General features: G+C 47.5%; 1 protein-coding gene across 3 annotated transcripts in view; it reads right to left on the bottom strand.

The window, feature by feature from the left end:
* The window catches only part of LOC120994803 (RAP1 GTPase activating protein), a 71,258-nt gene extending 58,748 nt beyond the window's left edge, over positions 1–12,510 (bottom strand). For all 3 annotated transcript variants that reach the window (XM_040423643.1, XM_040423629.1, XM_040423637.1), the window contains exons 1-2: positions 12,443–12,510; positions 6,766–6,801 (exon numbers count right to left, since the gene is read on the bottom strand). In XM_040423643.1, coding sequence (XP_040279577.1) covers positions 6,766–6,801; positions 12,443–12,486 — 80 coding nt within the window. In that variant the 5' untranslated portion in view covers positions 12,487–12,510. The remainder of the gene's footprint in view (positions 1–6,765; positions 6,802–12,442) is intronic.
* Between the last annotated feature and the right edge of the window lie 9,715 nt (positions 12,511–22,225).

Genomic DNA, 22,225 nt, shown 5'->3' with positions numbered 1-22,225 from the left:
TTCTATTCCACGGTTCCGCAAAACAAATGAAACATGTCCTATACTCGTGAAAATCAGGACATGGCCCCATTGAAGTCTATGGGTCCGCAAAAATACTGAATGCTATCCGTTTTTTTTTGCGGATCCGCAAAAAAACTGATAGCATTTGGTATTTTTGCAGACAGCATACGGCCGTCTGAATGAGCCCTTAGAAAGGTTAATGTGGGGTGTCTGGATATTCAAGATGACTGCTCCCTCTCATCTGCCATCTTTCCATTCCCCTCTGATGATTTTTCTGTTCTTGCACCATTTCCCCTTAGGCCTCATGCACACGACCGTTGTTTTGGTCCGCATCCGAGCCGCAGTATTTGCGGCTTGGATGCGGACAGCACTCTGTGTGCTTTCCGCATCCGTTGCTCCGCAAAAAAAAATATAACCTGTCCTATTCTTGTCCATTTTGGGGACAAGAATAGGCAGTTATATTAATGGCTGTCCGCGCCGTTCCGCAAATTGTGGAACGGACGCCATCCGTGTTTTGGGGATCCGCAATTTGCAGAACGCAAAACACACAACGGTTGTGTGCATGAGGCCTTAGTCTGATTTCCATCACAATCCCCTCTACCTCCAGCAGAACATACCAGAGTGTGCATCACTTGGAGGTAGTCTACTGTACAGCAGATCATACGAGCCGGTGAGGCATGGAGAGGCAGTCTACTGTACAGCAGATCATACAAGCCCAGGCATCACTTGGAGGTAGTCTACTGTAGAGCAGATCATATGGGCCCATGCAGCATGGAGAGGCAGTCTAATGTACAGCAGACCATACAAGCCCATGCAGCATAGAGAGGCAGTCTACTGTACAGCAGATCCTACGAGTCCATGCAGCATGGAAAGGCAGTCTAATGTACAGCAGATCATACCAGCCTGTGCAGCATGGAAAGGCAGTCTACAGTACAGATGATCATAGGAGTCTGTGCAGCAGGAAGAGGCAGTCTACTGTAGTGCAGATCAATTAAGTTTGTGCAGCATGGAGAGGCAGTATATTGTACAGCAGATAATACCAGCCTGTGCAGCATCGAGAGGCAGTCTACTGTAGTGCAGATCAATTAAGTTTGTGCAGCATGGAGAGGCAGTATATTGTACAGCAGATCATACCAGCCTGTGGAGCATGTAGAGGTAGTCTACTGTACTGCATGGTGGGACACTATTGTACAGCAGATAGAACTTCCTGTGACCACTCTAGTACTTGTATGGCAGTCAAGTGGTCGCTAAGCATCCCGAATTCTCAAAATCTGCAAAATTCACTAATGGGAATGTTAGTATCTAAAAGCTGGCAACAAAACTCTCAGCCGGGATGTGTGGACCCCCCTCCAGTAACCCTCCCCTCCTCAAAGACGAAAATACACAAGCGATGTAAAAGTCCAAGAGTATCTAACCCTCTCCCTCTAATAAAGGGGGCAGGCTGCGGATCAGAGTATCCTGCACCGTGTGGAGCCCGGGATCCACAGAACTGGAGAAAACAGATCGTGCCAGCACGCGCCCCAAGGATCTCTCCCACATGATTTCCCATAATCCACCGGTGAACGCGGCTATGACTCCAAATTGAAATAACATTGTCAGGTGTCAGAAACTCTCTACATAGGCATTATAATCGACTGCACGACTCTACTAGGCAGCCCCCGTATTAACCCCTTCACAGCAGGAAACCTTATTAGGTGCCTTTCCTGCTCTCCTGTTTGTCCTCCCCAGATCAGCAGAGCTGCACATTACACCTCATCTCACCCTGGTACTAACAGCCCCATATCTGACACCCAGAGCTCCAGACCTTTCATACTATGCAGCCCCTGATCACCGTGCGCCACCTGGTGGTCACCGCATGTGAAGCGCCATGTAACAACAGGTGACACAGATACCACTGTGATAACTCTTAGTGCAGATGATGTAGTAGAGGTTACCTGCAGTCCCATGTAACACCACAGATAACACAGCGATATCTCTCTTAGTGCAGATAATGAAGTAGAGGTTACCTGCAGTCCTATGTAACACCACAGATAACTTACTCAGTACAGATGATGTAGTAGAGGTTACCTGCAGTCCTATGTAACACCACAGATAACACAGTGATAGCTCTCTGAGTACAGATAATGTAGTAGATGTCACCTGCAGTCCCATGTAACACCACAGATAACAGTGATAACTCTCTCAATACAGATATTGTAGTAGATGTTGCCTGCAGTCCCATGTAACACCACAGATAACACCGTGACAACTCTCTCAGTACAGATAATGCAGTAGATGTCACCTGCAGTCCTATGTAACGCCGCAGATAACACGATGATAGCTCTCTTAGTACAGATAATGTAGTAGATGTCACATGCAGTCCTATGTAACACCACAGAATATAAAAATGTTGTCTGTCCATGATTATCCCTCATTAACAGCCCAGCTGCCTGATGAACAGAGGAAAACCCAACTTTCCCAGACTTTTCTCCCTCACCCAGCTTTCCATGGGAGAGAGACAGCATTCCAGTGGCACCAGTATGTCACTATCCACTGCTACCCAGCCCCCGTACACTGATCCATCATGTTGTGCCCACCACACACACATACCCATTATGCTGTGCCCATCACATACCCATTAAACTGTGCCCATCACACACACATACCCATTAAACTGTGCCCATCACACACACATACCCATTATGCTGTGCCCACCACATACCCATTATGCTGTGCCCACCACACACACATACCCATTATGCTGTGCCCACCACAGACACATACCCATTATGCTGTGCCCACCACACACACATACCCATTATGCTGTGCCCACCAAACACACATGCCCATTATACTGTGGCAACCCACACACCCATCAGGCTAAGCTCGCCTTGCACCCAAATACCCATCACTCTGTGCCAGCCTCACACACATACCCATCATGCTTGCCAGCCTCCCACACACACATACCCATCACAATGTGCCATCCTCACACACATATCCATCATGCTTGCCAGCCTCACACAAACATACCCATCACTCTCTTCCAATCTGACACACATACCCATCACATTGTGCCATCCTCACACCCACTTACCCGTTACACAATTTTAATGAGTGTTAAGAGATGAGCTGCCATGCAATGTATTACATACAGATCTGCTGGGGCAGTCTACACAAACAGGACAGAAGATGACCCTCGCCATCCCTATAATGCGCTGGTGAGAGTATGTGAGGGTATTATACAACTCTCATCATCCACATGACTGCACCCATCAGCATCAGACTACACAATGTGGCGCACATCTCTATCCATGACTCCTATAAGCCTCACACACGGAGGTCTCTCCACCATCGCTGAGGGGACCCTGTTCCCCGATAGGTGCAGGTCCGCACCTTCAGAGCCCTCATCTATCATCCACATGTGCCCAGGAGTACCCCTTAACAAACTGAAGGTTTCTGTGGGAACACGAATCCATAAAAAAATGTTACGAAAATCTGGAAAAGAAAATTATGGACATGTGGATGGACCCTTAAAATCCCTTAGGCCCCTTGCACACAAGTGTTCCTCCCACAGCGATTCCATATCGCAGCACCCGGCCTGACCTTCACTTCAATGGGTCTGCGAATCCGGAGATGCGGAACTGAAGCACGGAACGGAACAATACGGAAGCACCACGGAGTGCTTTCTGGGGTTCTGTTCTGTGCCTCCGCGCCGCAAAAAGATAGAACTTGCTCTATCTTTTTGCGGAATGGACGGATCGCGGACCCAATCAAGTGAATGGGTCTGCGATCCCCATGCGGCTGCCCCATGGACAGTACCCATGCATTGCGGACCGCAGTTTGCGGTTCACAGCACGGGCACGGGCTTCACACGGTCGTGTGAACAAGCCCTTAGGGTTACATAGCATCATAAATCAATATAATGCTATGTGACCCCCGGCAGCGCTGGGAGGTCAGGCTGGGAGCTACTTGGCGGACTCTCTGCCGGAGGAACGCTCGTCTGCAAGGGGCCTTAGGCCTCGTGCACATGACTATATGCATTTTGCGGATCCACAAAATACGGTTACCGTCCGTGATGCCTTACTGACCTTGTCCTGATCCAGAACTCCATTAGGTCTTATACACCAGACACATCCAGAGCTGCATTCACTATTCTATTCTTACATCATGTCTTATATGCGAGTCACACCCACAGCTGCAGTCATTATTCTGCTCTTATATGGTGTCTGGTACTCTAGTCACATCCAGAGCTGCATTCAGAATACTGCTGTTACAGCATGCCCCATACTCCAATCACATTACAATTATTATTCTGATGCTACATAATCTTATACTCCAGTCACTTCCAGAGGTGCAATCACAATACTGTTGGAATATTATGTTTCATACTGCAGTCACTTCCAGAGCTGCAGCTACCTGTTGTCAGATCATGTCTAATACGCTAGACACATCCAGAGCTGCGGTCACAAGTCTGCTGTGAGACCATGTTTTCTACTCCAGTAACATATGTTGTGACATCATGGCTTGTACTCCAATCACATCCAGAGCCACAGTTCTGGTGGATTGTGCTGCAGTACATGTTGTTGGGTTTTTTGACTACTTTAATTTTAATTTAATGAACCATAGGAGAGCACACTCTGTACTGACACTGAACCTGCTGGGGGTAGTAGTGAAATATGAGGTTGTACAACCTGTGAGCTTGCACACACCAGTGCAGCTTTGGATGTGACTGGAGCATAAGACATCATATGATTCAACAATAGTATAGGATAGCATGGATTCTCACAGTAACATTTGGTAATCGTTTGTTTTCATGTTAAATTTTCCAAAATTTATAATAGACGCCCCAATGTTCTGCTGGATATGTCGTACCACAGTTACCAGAGGTGCCCAAATTTCCCTATTGGCTTATAATGTGGCCCATGAAAAGTCGCCTCGCAGCAAGAAGGGTCCCACTGTCCATATCAGAGATACAAGATCCCAAGCCTCTGATGGCTTCCCCGGACCACGAAACAGGAAAGCCTCCATGATGTTGGGGTTCACCCCGAGGTTATCTCTATAATACCGGCTCATCAGGTGGCACCCACGGACATCAATCTCCTTTGCAGATACCCATTATATGGTATTGAGAGCTAGCGGGGGCACCCGGTACTGACTACAATCTGAGGAACTGATCAAAGCCCCCACTTTAGGGATTAGATCATACCCCACCTGGGGAAACAGCTGAGAATCTGAGACTTGGGCTCTCCAACCGCAAGAACCTCTGTAGACACTTACAAAAGCCAAGATGTTTACTCAAGACAGAACCCAAGAACTTCATCAGTAGGGTTCACATCCTCAGAGGTCTTCAGAACCCTCAACAGAAGCCAAGAGCTACCTCATAAGACGTCTTCAGAAGCAATGTCTCACTGTATTGTGGTGGACCCCAAACCTCCAATAACAGGTCACCTCATCCCAAGACTTCACAGAAGCTTCCAGAAGCCAAATGCAATGACTTATAGAACCCAAATCGCTAAACTTACGACCCCCACCCCCCAGAGGGATACACAGAACCACAGCCTCAGGTTAAAAGTCCAAGACCAGGAGGTAGAGGGCCCTACAAACATGTATCATGCGTGATACTGACTGCCGAGGTGGTGTATCTAAGCCTATTGTGTGAGATACTATCGGCTGAGCCGCTGTCTGTATGTGTCATATTGTCTGATATATGCTTCTGTCTGCTGAGCTGTGTATCTAAGCCTATAGAGTGTGATACTGTCTGCTGAGCTGCTGTGTATCTAAGCCTGGTATTGCATGTGATTCTATGCGGAGCGGCTGCATCTTATCCTATAATGTGTGATACTGTTTGCTGTATCTAACCCTATTATGTCTGATACTGTCTACTCAGTTGTATCTGTCTACATTTATCATACTGTCTGCTGAGCCGTTGTATCCGATCCTATCATGTGTGATACTGTCTGCTGTATCCAATCCTATCATGTGTGATACTGTCTGCAGAGCCGCTGTATCTAACCTATCACGTGTGATACTATCTACTGAGCTTTGCATCTAAGCATCTCATGTCTGATACTGTCTGCTGTATCTAATCCTATCTCATCTGATATTGTTTGCTGTATCTAATCTTAGCATGTGTGATACTGTCTGCTGAGCCACGGTATCTAATCCTATCACATGTGATACTATCTACTGAGCCGTGTATCTAAAGACTGTATTACACCAGGGGATTGTCGGGCCAATCATTGCTAACGAAAGTTCGTATGAACTCTCGTTAGCAATGATCTGGCAGTGTAATACTGCCGCCGATTACCCGATGAATGAGCGAATGCTCGCTGATCGGGCAATCCAAATCTTTTGACAGGTTTAAAAATGATCGTTTGCCGGTGGCAGATCGTGGTGTCTAATCACAACTGGTCAGCATGGGGACGAGCGATGGTATAACTTCGCTCCTCCCCATGCTGTGGAGGAGATCGTTGCATGTAATAGCAGAGGTCTCCTCCACCAGCGAACAGGCGATTGCCAGGAAGGAGCACTTCCTTCCAGACAATCGCCGGCAGAATCGGGCTGTCTAATGCAGTCTTAAGCCTCTCATGCGTGATACAGTCTGCAGAATAGTTCAGCTCTCCATATAACATTACCATCTCTCATTATCTGTATATAATGTATGACGCAGATTTCCTTGGAGATTATAACCTTCTGCACGTTGTGTTATATAACCCTGCAGCTTTTTAACATAACAATGTCAACGACGACTACGATAATGACGGCAGCGATTAGGTGACTCACCGAAGGCGTCTCTGGGAGACAGCTGACTGATCCAGCCTGTGAGGAAGAAGAAGGGAAAGTGATCAGTCCAGGGTAACAAACACTAAACCCAAAGTGCACCCCCCACCCCAGATCTGCATCACATGGGGCAGATCAGATCGCCTGCACTCACACATCACATCAGGCATCAAAGCAATAACACAATGACCCTAAACCAGGTGATCCTGAGGCGGCCACTATCAGTCTGGATCCTCAGGGGAGGAAAAAATTATCAGACTGGATCCTCAGGGGAGGAGCTGCAAGGGGAGGAAAAATCTTAGCCAATCACAGTGAGAGGCTTTTTCATTGGTTGGTACAGTGGAGATTTCTGTAAATACTCTGGGGCATCATCAGTAATTTAGGGTCAGAACAAGTACTTAGAATGTCAGATCTGAATGTCTCTGTTGTCCACAGTGGAGATCTATGTCCAGTGGGATCCCTGGGGATCATTATCGTAAAGAGATCACCTGATCCCATATAGATAATCTCCAGCAGCTGCATAGCCAGGTGCAGATGACACTGGGAGACTGATTTCTTTTCCTGCCGCCTGTCTATTATCAAATGCATCATAATTCCCAGAATCAGATGAGTATCCAGGCAACTAATGTGCCGACGTCTCATTTATCTCCTTTACAGTTTAGGACGTCCTGGGCCAAGACTGCACACACACTCCTTGTGACAATATAATGTTATAATGGGGCAGCGGTTCCTGGATGTCACCATTAGGCTACATGCACACGACCGTATGTGTATTGTGGTCCGCAAATTGCGGATACGCTAAAAAAACTAAAAAAACGATGCCATCCGTTTTTTTTGTTGCAGATCCATTGTAACAATGCTTGAAACGGACAAGATTAGGACATGTTCTATTTTTTTGCGGGGCTACGGAACGGACATACTGATGCGGACAGCAAAATGAATGAAATAGATGGGTCCGCATCCTATCCGCAAAAAAAAAAACGGAACGGACACGGAAACAAATAACGTTCGTGTGCATGTAGCCTTATCAGAATAGATTTCACAGGAACGACTACCATTAAAATCTAAAGAAAACACAGAATAAACACGCATCTACGGAAAACAGGGGGGGGGGGGGGGCGCAGTGACAAAATTAGGAGGGGAAAGCCTATGGGGGACTTTGCCTAAAGCAGGGCTGATCACTCCAGGCTTAGAAGTCCAGTGGGTGGTCCTATCAGTGATTGTGCATGATTACAGAGATAGCTGCCAATTAAAGAGTAGGACCGCCCACTGGACTCCGAAGCCGACCATAAACATGAGATAATAGCTGGCCAACAACTAACTCAACTTATTGTGAAGGGAGAGGGGGGGAAAGCTGCTGCTAAACACCTGAAATCCAGCATGCCCAACCCTTCTGTTCTGAACAATCATTCGTCCGACAGCTATTGAATATATATGGGCGGCTTAAGACTTCAATTAAATAACCAGGGTTGGACCCGGTCCACCACCCTGGTAACCTAACCAATCTGTCAGTTTTGATCATTTATTGCTCATGCATTGCTATTAGCTATACATTGCGCATATAGAAATAAGGGCTTTAGCAAGCAATCACAACATTTAATTCAGCAACATTAAATTAACCCTTCTATCAGTAATTGACCCTTCGCAGTCATCCTCTGGGGCACTGCACTAATACTACAGTAGCAGCTATTCATCTACTGCCGACAACCAGGCTCTATATCATGTCTGAATAGTTGTCACAGCCCCGCCCCCTGTAGAAATCAGTGAAGCAGAGGGCCCAGATTACATAAATTGCTTGTTATGGAGATCACACTGTCCTCCGGAGCAGATATCCAGGGGCCTAGTATCCTCAGGGTATATTCAAATGATTAAAATCTGTCATAGAATCTGTTGCAGAATCCGCTATCAAAACGCCACCTATTGACGTCAATTTAAAAAAAAAAAAAAACGCCACAATATCCGCTTCAGAAGTGGCATGAGAGTGGTTTTTGCATTCAAATCAATGGGGAAACAGAAAAAAAAAAAACGTTGGCAGCGTTTCTGCCACCAAAAACGGTAGAAAAGCGCCAACAAAAACTCCTCCAAATCCTCAACCAAAAACTTCTAAAATGCTTTTAAAAACTCCTCTAAAACCACCACCCAATTAGAAATCTGCCACCAAAAATGACCTTATCTATCTGCCATGGATTTTGCTGTGTGAACATAGCCTCAGCCTGGTAGATGGTTGGCATCGGCTGTGGGTGCACTGTGGATTGGTGACATGCTAATGCATAGTTGCCAACTGTCCCTAATTTGCCAGTCCTAACAAATTCAACCTGTGCCGGGCTGAAAATGGTCAGGGATAACAATAGCCCCGCACGTAAGTGGTTGTTCCCGGATGGAGTTGGGGCATTCGTAGGGAAGGGTCTAGATGCCCCGAATTTACCAACTTGATGGGCATTTGTCAGCAGTTTTGTACCTATGACACTGGCTGACCTGTTACATGTGCGCTTGGCAGCTGAAGGCATCTGTGTTGGTCCCATGTTCATATCTGCCCGCATTGCTGAGAAAAATGATGTTTTAATATATGCAAATGAGCCTCTAGGAGCAACGGGGGCGTTGCCATTACACTTAGAGGCTCAGCTCTCTCTGCACCTGCCATGCCCTCTGTACTTTGATTGACAGGGCCAGGCAGTGAAAATGTCATCATGCCTGGTCCCATCAAAGTGCAGAAAAGTTGCAGAATGAATTGAACCTCTAGGTGTAACGGCAACGCCCCCGTTGCTCCTAGAGTCTAATTTGCATATATTAAAACATCCTTTTTCTCAGCAATGTGGGCACATATGAACATGGGACCAACACAGATGCCTTCAGCTGCCAAGCGCACATGTAACAGGTCAGCCAGGTACAAATCTGCTGACAGATGCCCTTTAAACCACCTGCAGCTGCGGAGGGATCAGGCAGGAGCGGGACTCCAAATTCACGTGACGCGCCGACCTTCTCACCAGGACATGCTGATAACAGAGAACAATTGTGCAACGGTCATCATTAGAGATGCCAACCGGTGCAGTCCCATGTAAACATAGCTTCCTCCATGAAGGAAAAGCCCTGCAACTTTCAGCTGGCCTGTGCCGTTTCGACAATCTCTGCTCGTTGTCAGTGAATGGAAACATTCAAATGGAAACTGGCCCTGACCTAGTCCTCCGCACAGCTGTGGGTTTGGTACAATCTCTCCAGTCTAGCTAATCCTCTGTGAGGGTAAAAGACTGATCCATTTTACCTGCACTGATACATTGTTACAAACGGGACAGGGGAGATGTGTTATCCTCACTGTGGATTGTCGGAACAGATATATTATAGCAAACTCGTGACGGTGAGAAGTTTAAGGTCACGGCAGGTTCCCCATTCACTGACAGCAAGCAGAGATATTGACAAGAGTGAGAAACTAAAACAAGAAGTGGATAAGAAAGTCGCAGAACTTTTGCACTTCATCTTGGCGAAGGCAGCACAGACCTGGACTACCCGCTTCCCCCCCCTCCCAGACTCACGTCTCTGCAGCTCCGCCACCCCGGCATGTCTCCCGAGCTGGATACGGCCAAGATTTTAATGGCGCAGCATAAAGCAACGGCAGGTGCCCGGGGCACAGGACAGATGTGGTGTAATGATGTCAGGGAGCTAGAGAAGGAAACAAATGCCCTGTGGTGCCCACACCGCTCCTGCCCTACTTTCCTAAGCCGTGCCCTGCTATGAGGAGAGTTAAGCCCAGTCTGCCACCGCGCTCATCATTAGAGGCCACGTCCGTGGGAGACTCGCTCGCTGATAAGACCCCCGGCTCGCTACTAATCCTTGTAATCTGGACAATGAATATGTTCACCCCCCTTAATGCTGGGTACATGGATATGATGAGAACAGCGACGGGCAATCACAAATGGCGTCTGAATAGCTAAATATACCATGCAGGAGCCCAGGAAAGCTGGGTGACAGAGCGGTAAGGGCAACCCGGGAATATGCCAGGTGAAATTGTTGCGTTCAGCCAACATTTATCTGATGTGTATGGCAGCCTTAAAGGGGTGAGGATTAGGTCCCATTCACACAACTGCATTTTTGTTCCGTATCCGATCCGCTTTTTTATTTTAGTGATAGAATTAACCCCTGAGTGACAACAATCTTTGCAATATACCATCAGTGTCTGAGATGAGCCAACCCCCTTTAAGGGTCCATTCACACGACCGCCTCCATATTACCGATCCGCAAAACACGGACAAGAGCAGCGTGTTTCCCACATTTTCCAGTCCTGCACATTCCACCCTGTGTTAGAAACGCAAAACATACAAGAATAGGCATTTCTAACACAGGGTGGAATGTGCAGGACTGGAAAATGTGGGAAACGCGCTGCTGTTGTCCGTGTTTTGTGGATGGTATATTGCAAGGATTGTTAGATAGGTGCGGGTCCCACCTCGAAATGAACGGAGAACAGAAGCGCATGCGCGACCACCCGATATTCACCGCCATAGGAGCTCCGAAAATAGACCAGCGCTGGTTGGGCGATTTCCTGTAGTCCCATATTGTTGAATGGAGCCGTGGCTCTACGTCTCTATTCACCGCTATGGGACTTCCGAAAAAACCCGAGCAGCATGCTCTTCTTCACTTTAGGGGCCCAGTTCTGGAGAAAGGAACGGGTCCTAGAGGAGGGACCCGCAGCTATCTGACATTGATGGCATATCCTAGCAATAAACCATCCATGTCTGAGGTGGGAATACCCCTTTATTCCTCACATTGTACTTGCTTTCTCCTGAGGCGGGGAGAGAGCAGTCTCCGGATGTCCCGTGCATTTTTAGACATTTTCCAGTTATCATGTTGTCACTCAGGGGTTAATTATCTGTATTAGACAGGAATGAACAGAAGATTTGAGGAGGAGAGCGAGAGATGTCTAGATGTTCCATAAAACTCCCAAAAATTTGAGAAGCGACAGAGGGAAGCTAAAAGCGGGATTTATGAAAGTGACAGAAAGTAAAGAGGCCTCTGTTGCCAGTAGCAACCAATCAGAGCCCAGGTTTCATTTCATATTCTGTGTTAGAAAAATGAAAGCTGTCCTGTGATTGGTTGCTGGGGTCACACACAGAGAGGATCATGGGAAATCTCCAGGTCTGAAGTCTGATTTCAGGACGTTCTGACTTCTCGCGCTTTCTTTTCTTGTCTATTTCACAAGTTCTGGATGAAGAAATAACCTGTTATGTCTAAATTCTAACTCTACCCCCCCCCCCCCCCCCCCCCACACACACACCATTAACAGATAAGAGCAACGTTCTGCAGACTCTGCAGAGGCCAGTGGTGTAATAATCTGCAGAATATATCACTATGTATCCGTCAGGAGGGAGAGAGGACAGAGCAATGCTCTGCAGATCTCTAGAGAGGTCACTGGTGTAATAATCTGCAGAATATATCACTATGTATCTGTCAGAAGGTAGAGGGGACAGAGCAATGTTCTGCAGACGCTAGAGAGGTCAGTGGTGTAATAATCTGCAGAATAGATAACTATGTATCTGTCAGGAGGTAGAGAGGACAGAGCGATGTTCTGCAGGTTTCTAGAGAGGTCATTGGTGTAATAATCTGCAGGATATTTGCACGTTATCCTGCAGATGCTCTGGTTCCTGAAGAGTTAATAGTCTTCGCTGTGGTCGGGGGTCTTGGCCACACTTACCCCGTGTAACCCCCAAACGTGAAGCTCCTCTTCCTGTGGTTCATGGTGGTGCTCGGTGGCGCTGCGCCCTGTGACTGAAGGCTCGCCCCAGCTCTGTGCTCGTCGCTGACAGCTGGGACCTCCCCCCCCCCCCCATCTCCTTCCTGTGGGTCCAGCTGTGTGTGGGGGGGGGGGGGGACGACAGAGCGTCGCTCCCCAGATTCCTCCAGCACTGATTATTGATCAGGCGATTAGTTTGGTTCAGGCTGCGTTCACACACGGCGGCGGAAGACATGCGGCGGACGCTGTCAGCGCAGTGCGTTGTGGTTTTTGCGGGGAGCCCCCTACCCTAGAATAACCAGCGTAGGACCGAGCACACACCCCAACATGCAGCTACACCTCTAGCAACAAGTTGTATGATGGCTGATAACAGGGAGCAATAGCACGTGCTCCCGTCTGCAATGGATTTGGGTGATGGGGATCGCAGCAAGCGAAATTAACCCATTCTTCTAAGTGCACAAATGTCAGATGGTCATGTGACTGCGCGGAAATTGCGGCACAGAGGGGGCAGTGTGAACGAGGCTTTGGAATTTAGTGTCACTACAGTCGCTTTGTGTCTCCGGCTCCGGGGGCTGACTCCACAGACCGGGGGCGACTGAATGACCCCATTGTCCGCTCACAAGCTCCACAAACGCCACATCCCGCTACAGAGCACCATTCAATAGAGCGCCGTGCTGGGGTGTGTGGGGGGGAGGAGCTTACAGATACCCCATTGTTACTGACCGCAGGGTTATTATCTATCATGGATTTATCTTATTTATAGTCACTGTGTCCTCTCCTACGTGGGAGGAACCTTTCTGTTTCATGAATAGAATGCCAGAACGACGGTGAAGACTGACACTTACACAGTGCTTTAGAGTCCATCTGTCAGCAGTTTTGTACCTATGACACTGGCTGACCTGTTACATGTGCGCTTGGCAGCTGAAGGCATCTGTGTTGGTCCTATGTTCATATGTGCCCACATTGCTGAGAAAAATGATGTTTTAATATTTTTAATATATGCAAAGGGACCTCTAGGAGCAACGGGGGCGTTGCCGTTACACCTATGGTCTCAATTCTCTCTGCACTTTGAGAGGGCCAGGCATGATGATGTTTTCATTGCCTATCCCTGTCAATCAAAGTGCAGAGGGTGCAGCAGTTGCAGAGAGAGCTGAGCCTCTAGGTGTAACGCCAACGCCCCGTTGCTCCTAGAGGCTCACTTGCATATATTAAAACTTAATATTTCTCAGCAATGCGGGCAGATATGAACATGGGACCAACACAGATGCCTTCAGCTGCCAAGCGCACATGGAACAGGTCAGGCAGTGTCACAGATGCCCTTTAAATAATAATGTCATTCAGGTGACAACCACTATGGACAGTGTAATCATGGCCATCTATGGTTGTCAGCTTCTGCTGTTACAGCTAGAGGGGGCACTGGGAGTGAGGGGCTATGTTCATCTGGCTGCTGTGGGTTGGATATATTACACACGAGCGCCCCCTGCCTGTGGCTCTATGTCACTCCAAGGTCGGTGTAGCGTCTCCCCTGTCACCTCGGCTCAGAGAGGACCGTGAAACCGTCCAGCCCCGTATAACATAATGTCATTGCCTGGGATGTGTGGCGGCCTCTAGTGGTAGATCCCTGTAATGACATGATTCAGCACCAGAGACAGGGCTCGTTGTCTATTCCCCCAATATGTTACAATATTCAGGGAGAGGATGGGCATCATTTCAGGGTATAATATTTGGGTTATCGCTGCCCCTCGCACCACAGTACCCATCAACGCGATACATCAACCATGCAAGTCAATGGATGGCTGAGCTGTGTGGTGGCCCTCTTCCCTGCACTGATCAATGGGGGTCACAAGTTAGAGGAGCTGATGAATGGTGGACCCCAAAAAAGCATTGAAAGGGGGAGGCCAGAGAACAAAGTGCTGACAGGGCAGCAGCACAGGTTCCAGTATTGTGCTAGACTGGATACAACTGTAACAAACCCCCAGCTGTAAGCAGGTCTGTAGAGTTACAGTCTTTGGATGTAAAGAAGGATGTTCTTTCTCATTGACAGCAAGCAGAGATCTTGAAAATGGTGAGGAGTTGGAGCACAAAGGCTTTTAGAAAGTTGAAGAGACCATGGTTGTCGACCATGGAAAATAGAAGTGATTATTTCTCTGATTGGCTGATGGAAGGACGAATGGATGGATGGACAGACGGTCGGATGGATGTATGGATAGACGGACGGATGGATGGACGGGTTGATGGACAGATGGATGAATGGTTGGACAAATAGTTGGATGGTTGGATGAATATATGTCTGTATGGACAGATGGATGACTGGATGGACATACCCATGGATGAATGGATGGACGGACAGATGGATGGAGGGATAGATGAATGGATGGATGAACAGATGGATGACTGGATGGACAGACACATGGATGAATGGATGGGAGGACAGATGGATGGGTGGCAGGATGGGCAGAAACATGGATAGATAGATGGATGGATGGATCAATGGATATACATAAATGGATGGAAGGATGGACAGACAAATGGATGGATGGACAGATGGATGGATAATTGGACAGATGGATGAATGGATGGAAGGACAGATGGATGAATGGATGGATGAATGGATGGATGAATGAATGGTCGGATGAATGTATAGGCAGACAGATGGATGAATGGATAGATGGACTAAGTGACGAGTGGACAGACAGACAGATGGACGTAGAAAAGGATGAATGGATCCACATCTGGCTTTGAGTTTCTGTGTTTAGAATTCGGCTCAGGCTGGGCTCAATCATATATTCAGCCTCACACACACTGGGCACAGCTGGCACTTTCCCTGGGCACAGCGAATAAAAGTCGCACTCGCCGCATGGTGCTCACCTCAATGTAAGTAAACAACATCTGCCGCTCTGCAGCGGTTAACCCTCCGCCTCCTGGCCCCACTTGTGCAGCTCATATCAAACCTGCAGGAGACTGGCAGTGCCCGCTATGGCTGCCCCGATGTGAACTTGCCCCTGAAGATACTTGATTGATTTCCAATTGTAAACTCTTAGGTGGACAACTCTCATCTTCCCTCTCACTCCTGACAGCCCCTCTGTCTAAGGTCTCTTGCACACGAACGGTGTGTGCCCGTGGCCGTATTGCGGCCGCATACGGCGGGTCTGCAATACATGGGCACCGGCTTGTGTGCACTCCGTATCACGGATGTGGACCCATTCACTTGAATGGGTCCGCAATCGCGGAGATGCGGAACGGAAGCACGGTTCGGAACCACACGGAAGCACAACGACCCAAGTTAAATGGGTCTCGATCCGTCCCGGGCGCCACACGGACGTTGCCCGTGCACTGGGGACAGTAAATTGCGGTCCCCAATGCATGGCACGGATGTACAACTTTCGTGTGCAAGAGGCCTAAGGGTGAGTTTTTCATGCAAGAGCGGCACTTGGAAGGTCTGGGGGTCTTAAGAGAGAATGATGATGATGGTGGTGGTGGTGGGAATCCCAGATCAGGAAGCTGGCATCTGCTCCCTTTAAACTCTAGTTTTGGTATCGCGCCTGTGGTCTACGGCTACGAGGGATAAGCGCGAGAGATCTTCCAGCGCCGCATCCATGTTTATTCTCAAAATCCAAAAAACAAACACAATTTGCTGAGATCGTGGCACCTCTCCCAGGGACCGGCTCCTTCCATCTGTTCAGTGTATATGTGGCGGCTCTTTCGTGAGGCAGAGGGTGTCTGTCTCTCATACAGGGGGCTCACGAAACATGATGGTGACTACGGCCTCTTTAATATCAGGGGTTTGGGTTATTCCTCCCCCATTACTTGCCCCATGGTAAGAAGTCCCCATAATAATCCCAGGTCCTAAGAGTTATATTGCTATAGGAGGCATATAATAATGTCACAAGGAGGTCACCTGCCCGACACACACGAGAAGCAGAAACTGCAGCACCAGCACATGTTATGTAAGCTGTGCATCGCTGGCATCTGCAGCCGAATGTTCCCCGGGGCGACAATATGTGCCACATCTACAGCTGGATCCACAAGTCACAGCACTGAGGCAGCATCCTCCTCCTCCTCCATGACAGGGATCATCATCATCTCCTGATACTGGAGTCATCATCCTCTGGGACAAGGAATATCATCATCCTCTAGGAAAAAGATGATCATTATCCCCTGCAACTGACTGAAATTATCATCATCCTCTAGCACACATAGTCATAGAAATACTGTGTCATAGAAATCATGATCAATCGGAATAAGGATTATCATGATCCACTAGGACTAATATTATCATCATCCTCCAGGATAAGGATTATCATGCTCCAGGACAAGAATAATCACCACCTTCTGAGAAAAGGATCATCATTATCATCTAGGACAGGAATGATCATCATCCTTTGGGACAGGAATCATCATCCTCCAAGAGAAGGATCATCATCCTCCATAGCAGGGATCATTATCTGGGAGAGGAATGATCATCCTCAAGGACAGGGATCATCATCATCATCCCATGGGACTGGTATCAATCATTCATGGTCACAACAATCATCATCCACCAGGACAAGGATCATCATCCTCCAGCATAGGGATCTTCATAAGCCTCTGAGGCAGGAATCATCATCATCCTCTGGGACAGGAATCATCCTCCTCCAAGACAAGGATCATCATCCTCTAGGACAGAAATCATCCTCATCCTTGGGGACATGAATCATCATTATCCTCTGGGACAAGACTCATCATCTTCCAGGACAAGGATCATCGTCCTCCAAGACAAGCATCACCATCCTCTAGGACAGGGATCATGATCCTCCAAGACAAGGATCATCGCCCTCTAGGACAGAGATCATCATCCTCAAGGACAAGATCATCTTCATCCTCTGGGACAGGAATGATCATCTTCCAGGACAGGGCTTATTATCCCATCCTTCTCCACCAGAGAATTCATACCACTCAGAATGAGCCCTAGACTGGGAGCACAGTAAAGTGGTCATAACCTAAAAGTCAAAAGACAAGAAAATGCAGGAGAAGATACGGGGCAGGTGTGTGGCCCCCGACCCCCTTGATGCCGATAGAGTAGTGATAGAATCATGTTACGTGTGTACATGGCTCTCAGGGGTTACTGCTTTACCTTGCAGAGACCAGCAGAAGTCATAGGGACTCTTACAGTCGATGGATCCTGGAAAAGTTATGCAAATTAGCTCTCCTCTAGAAGAAAGAAAATTGTCTCTCTAGGGCGATGCACGGGTAGCTACCCTGTAGGTCAATGCCATGAAAGATGACTGGAGATTTTATCCAAACCAGAGGTTCTCCAAAAGGAAGAGACATCCATCTGTGTACATATGCATGCTTATCCTGGGCCTCCTGATTCACGTACACAGGCAGAGCAGGCGTGATGATACACAGAATAATGGCGGCCAGTAGTGGCCAATGCAGAGGAGACGACAGAGGGGCTGCGATTATAATAACGAATCTCCATTCAGTCACCAGCCCCCCATAACACCTGAACCCCATCTTGTAGCAGTTTATTGGGGGCTTTATTGGGGGTTGAGCCCTCGCCGTCTGCAGCACATTCACTAATAAGGTCACTGACTGTTAATAATCAGCCTCTTAGCTACAATTAACAGAATCAATTGTTCTCGGATTGTAGACTCAGCGTCACACGCACCGCAGCCCGCCACGTGCAGAGCATCACCAGAATGGCAATTAGCCGTGTCTGCAGAGCATTGCTCTATCTTCTCTACCTCCTCCACACGTAGTGCTATATTCTGCAGATTATTACACCACTGACTTTTGCTGCAAAACATTGTTCTGTCCTCTCTACCTGCTGACAGATACATAGTGATATATTCTGCAGATTATTACACCATTGACCTCTCTATATATATGCAGAACATTGCTCTGTCCTCTCTACATCCTGACAGATACATAGTGGTATATTCTGCAGATTATTACACCCCTGACCTTTCTAGAGATCTGCAGAACATTGCTCTGTTCTACCTCCTGATACATAGAGATGTATTCTGCAGATTCTTCGCTGCGCTTCCTGTCACTCATCCCATTGAAGAACACTACAGCCTCTCCCGGCATGACCTGCCTGATAACAGGGAACAATAGACTGTACTGAGCATGGAGAGAATACACACTGCAGCTGGGTCAGGGTTAGCAAGACACGTCATATATCTTGTCATTGTACCCCTAGTGCAGACGCGAGGGGTGTCAGGGGGTGACAGACAGTACATGCTGGGGACATATTGGGGTGTGGGGTCCACTATAGATTGGGGCGGGGTGCTGGTGGTGGGTGGGAGGCACAGACTATACACATATATATATATAACTGCACAGACAATAGAGGGAGGATACATTGTAACGCTGGCAGGCTGTGAACATTGACCCTGGGGTGAGAGCCAAGCCATTGCAGTGATCAGACATGACTTGGGCCCAAGAGCTGACAGTCTAAGAAGTGATAGCTGACACCAGAGACCTTATATATATCATCCCCGCCCACCGTACAGTATATTTGGTTTTACCTGAGCTGCCATATACATACATACACACACACATATATATATATATATATATATATATACATATATATATATATATATATATATATATAGTAGATAGATTAGACAGATGTTAGCTAGATATGAGATAGATGGATAGTAGATGTGAAAGAGAGATAGATAGATATGAGCTAGATATAACAGTATAATACACATAGCATACACACACACTGATATATATATACACACACCTATAGGTATCTCTGGATATACGTGCCCCGTACTCACCGCACTCCGAGGACACACAGATTTTCTCCTTAACACAGAGCGCTCAACATGTTCATCTCCTTCTGTCTATCCCATGTCTGAGAATCACTGCAAGGCAATCTGGGAATGCTGGGAGAGGATGAGGCAGGTGCTGTATTTAGTGATGATGAGACAGGTTGTGAAAATGGTAAGAGTGCTGGAGATGTTGAAGATGGGGCAGGTCCTGGAGATCATGAGGTGCTGACTCTAGTGATCATGTGACAGGTTCTGGACATATGGGGTGGATGGGGTGCTAGAGTTGATAAAGCAGGTTTCTGAGATATTGGGCTACTGGATCTTGTAATAGTGGGGTGGATTCTGGAGATGTTGGGATGCTGGAGATGATGAGGGTTCCGTGGGTAATGGGCTTCTGGATCTAAAGGTAATGAAGCAGTTTTTGGAGATAATGGGGCATTGGATCAAGTGATTATAAGAAAAACTCTGGAGATTATGGGGTGATGGATCTAGTGATGTTGAGGCTTGTTCTTGAGATGATGAACTGCTGGATTCAATGATGATTAGGCAGGTTCTAGAGATGGAGCACTAGACCTAGTGATGATGGAGCAGATTCTGGAGATGTTAGGGGACTGGAGATGATGACGAGACTGGTTCTAGAGATAATGGGGGGCTGGATCTAGTGATGATGAGGCAGGTTTTGGAGAATGGGGTGCTAGATCAAGAGATAATAAGGGAAATTCTGGGCATGATCAGGAGCTAGATCTATTGATGATCTGGAGCTAACGGATTGCCGGATCTGATGATGATTAAGCAAGTTCTAGAGATGCGGTGCTGGATCTAGTAATTATAAAGGCAGGTTTTGGATCTGATCTGTTGCTGGATTTAGCAATGATGAGGCAGGTTGTGGGGAGACGATGTGGTGCTGGATCTGATGATGATTCTCCAGGTTCTATAGTTTATGAAGTGCTGGATCTAATGATGATTGGGCAAGTTCTGGAAATGTTGCGGTGCTGGAGATGATGAGGCTGTTTCTGGAAATGATGCAGCGCTTGGATCTAGTGATTATGGAGCAGATTCTGGAGATGATGTGGTGCTGGATCTTGCAATGATTAGACAGATTTTGGAGATGATGGGTTACTGGAGATGTGGCAGGTTCTGGAGATAATGGGACAGGTTCTGAAGATGATGAGATGCTGGGTCTGGTGATAACAAGGCAGATCGTAGAAAATACAGGGTGTAAGTTCTGGAGGTGTTAGGACAGGTTCTGAAGATGACGAGACGCAATGTCTATAATGAGGTGGTAGAACTACCTAAGATAAGGTCAAGTTTTTAGTTTATAATGGGACACAGGTCAAAGTAATTAGGGAAGAGGGTTTCGGATGGGTGGGGTACAGCAGAAAACAATGGGTTAAATATGTTAGAGGTGGTGGGCTGGACTTTGTGGAGATTTCTTGAAGTGATGGGGTCCAGTTGGAGATGATGGGGGCAGGTTCTGCAGAAGATGGGTACAGGTTGTGGAAATGATGGGGTTCAAGTTATGGAGATGATGGAAGTACAGGTTATGCAGATGACAGAGGTGCAGATATGGGTGCAGATTCTGAGGATTATATGGTATAGCTGGGGGAGATAAAGTAGATTTTGGAAAAGATGGGGGTACAGATGATGATGAGGTGTTCTTCTAACAACAAGTGATGTGAAAGGCTCCAGCTTTGCAGGTGGTGAATGTTTTTTTAGCTGATTTTAGGTCTCAGTCTGGAGAAGGGAACCCTTGAGATGAAGATTTGGGAAGTATTTTGTCCTGGCAATGCCCGCTCTCTACATCTACACTGCTGGTTGATGGGAGGATAGAGCAGAATTGTATGGGATGAGGAGGGATGTCTGAGGCTTCTTATAAGGTCGGTGTCGCTGAAGCCTGCTGGGTGATCCTCAGTGCCAGGGAGGGGGAACAGATGCAGCTTTAGAGATGCTCAGTTCATGTCTGGAATGAGAGACGAGTAATCCAGAGATTCTCCGGAGATGCCAGCCTGTGGGGCAGATAGAAGGCCGTCCTTAGATGCCAGGCGGGGGGAGGGTGGCAGAGATGCCAGTCTGTTAGATTGGGGGGGGGGGGGGGAGAAATGAGCCACAGGGGGGGATTCCAGGCTGCCACAGACATAGACGAGTCTGAGCAGATAGAAGGAGCAGCAAAGAGTCACATGGTGCTTCTAGCACAGCCTCAGCTTCTCCACTGGAACAGATTTACCCAGGATTAACCCTTTCATGCACGTACAAGAACAGAGAACACTATGCACCAGAGGATGCGCTGTCCAAGGGATGAGCCATAGTTATCAGTGTATTGTGCCAACCTGCAAACATTCTGATGCGAGGAATGACACCTGTGACACCAGCTCCAATCATGTTGAAAGACATTATCATCCCCTGTGGGAGCTGTAGTGCAATCTACTATATAGCATATAATACAAACCTTCGGACCATGCTGAAGTAGTCTGTTATACAGCAGGTAGTACAAACCTGTACAGTATTGAGAAGCAATCTATCGTACATTAGATAAAACAAACCAGTGCATCATGGAGAGGCAGTCTATTATATGGCAAGAAATGCAAACCTGTGCAGTATGGAGAGACCGTCTATTGTACAGCAGGAATGGCAAACCAGTGCAGCATGGAGAGGCAGTCTATTATACAGCAAGAAATGAAAACCAGTGCAGCATGGAGAGGCAGTCTATTATATGGCAAAAAATGCAAACCTGTGCAGCATGGAGAGGCAGTCTATTATACAGCAAGAAATGAAAACCTGTGCAGCATGGAGAGGCAGTCTATTATATGGCAAGAAATGCAAACCTGTGCAGTATGGAGAGGCAGTCTATTGTACAGCAGGAATGGCAAACCAGTGCAGCATGGAGAGGCAGTCTATTATACGGCAAGAAATGCAAACCTGTGCAGCATGGAGAGGCAGTCTATTATACGGCAAGAAATGCAAACCTGTGCAGCAT

The sequence above is a fragment of the Bufo bufo genome, chromosome 1 (assembly GCF_905171765.1).
Source record: "Bufo bufo chromosome 1, aBufBuf1.1, whole genome shotgun sequence".
Classification (NCBI taxonomy): domain Eukaryota; kingdom Metazoa; phylum Chordata; class Amphibia; order Anura; family Bufonidae; genus Bufo; species Bufo bufo.
The sequence above is the reverse complement of the archived record's forward strand: the minus strand, read 5'-3'. Positions and strand labels throughout refer to the sequence as shown.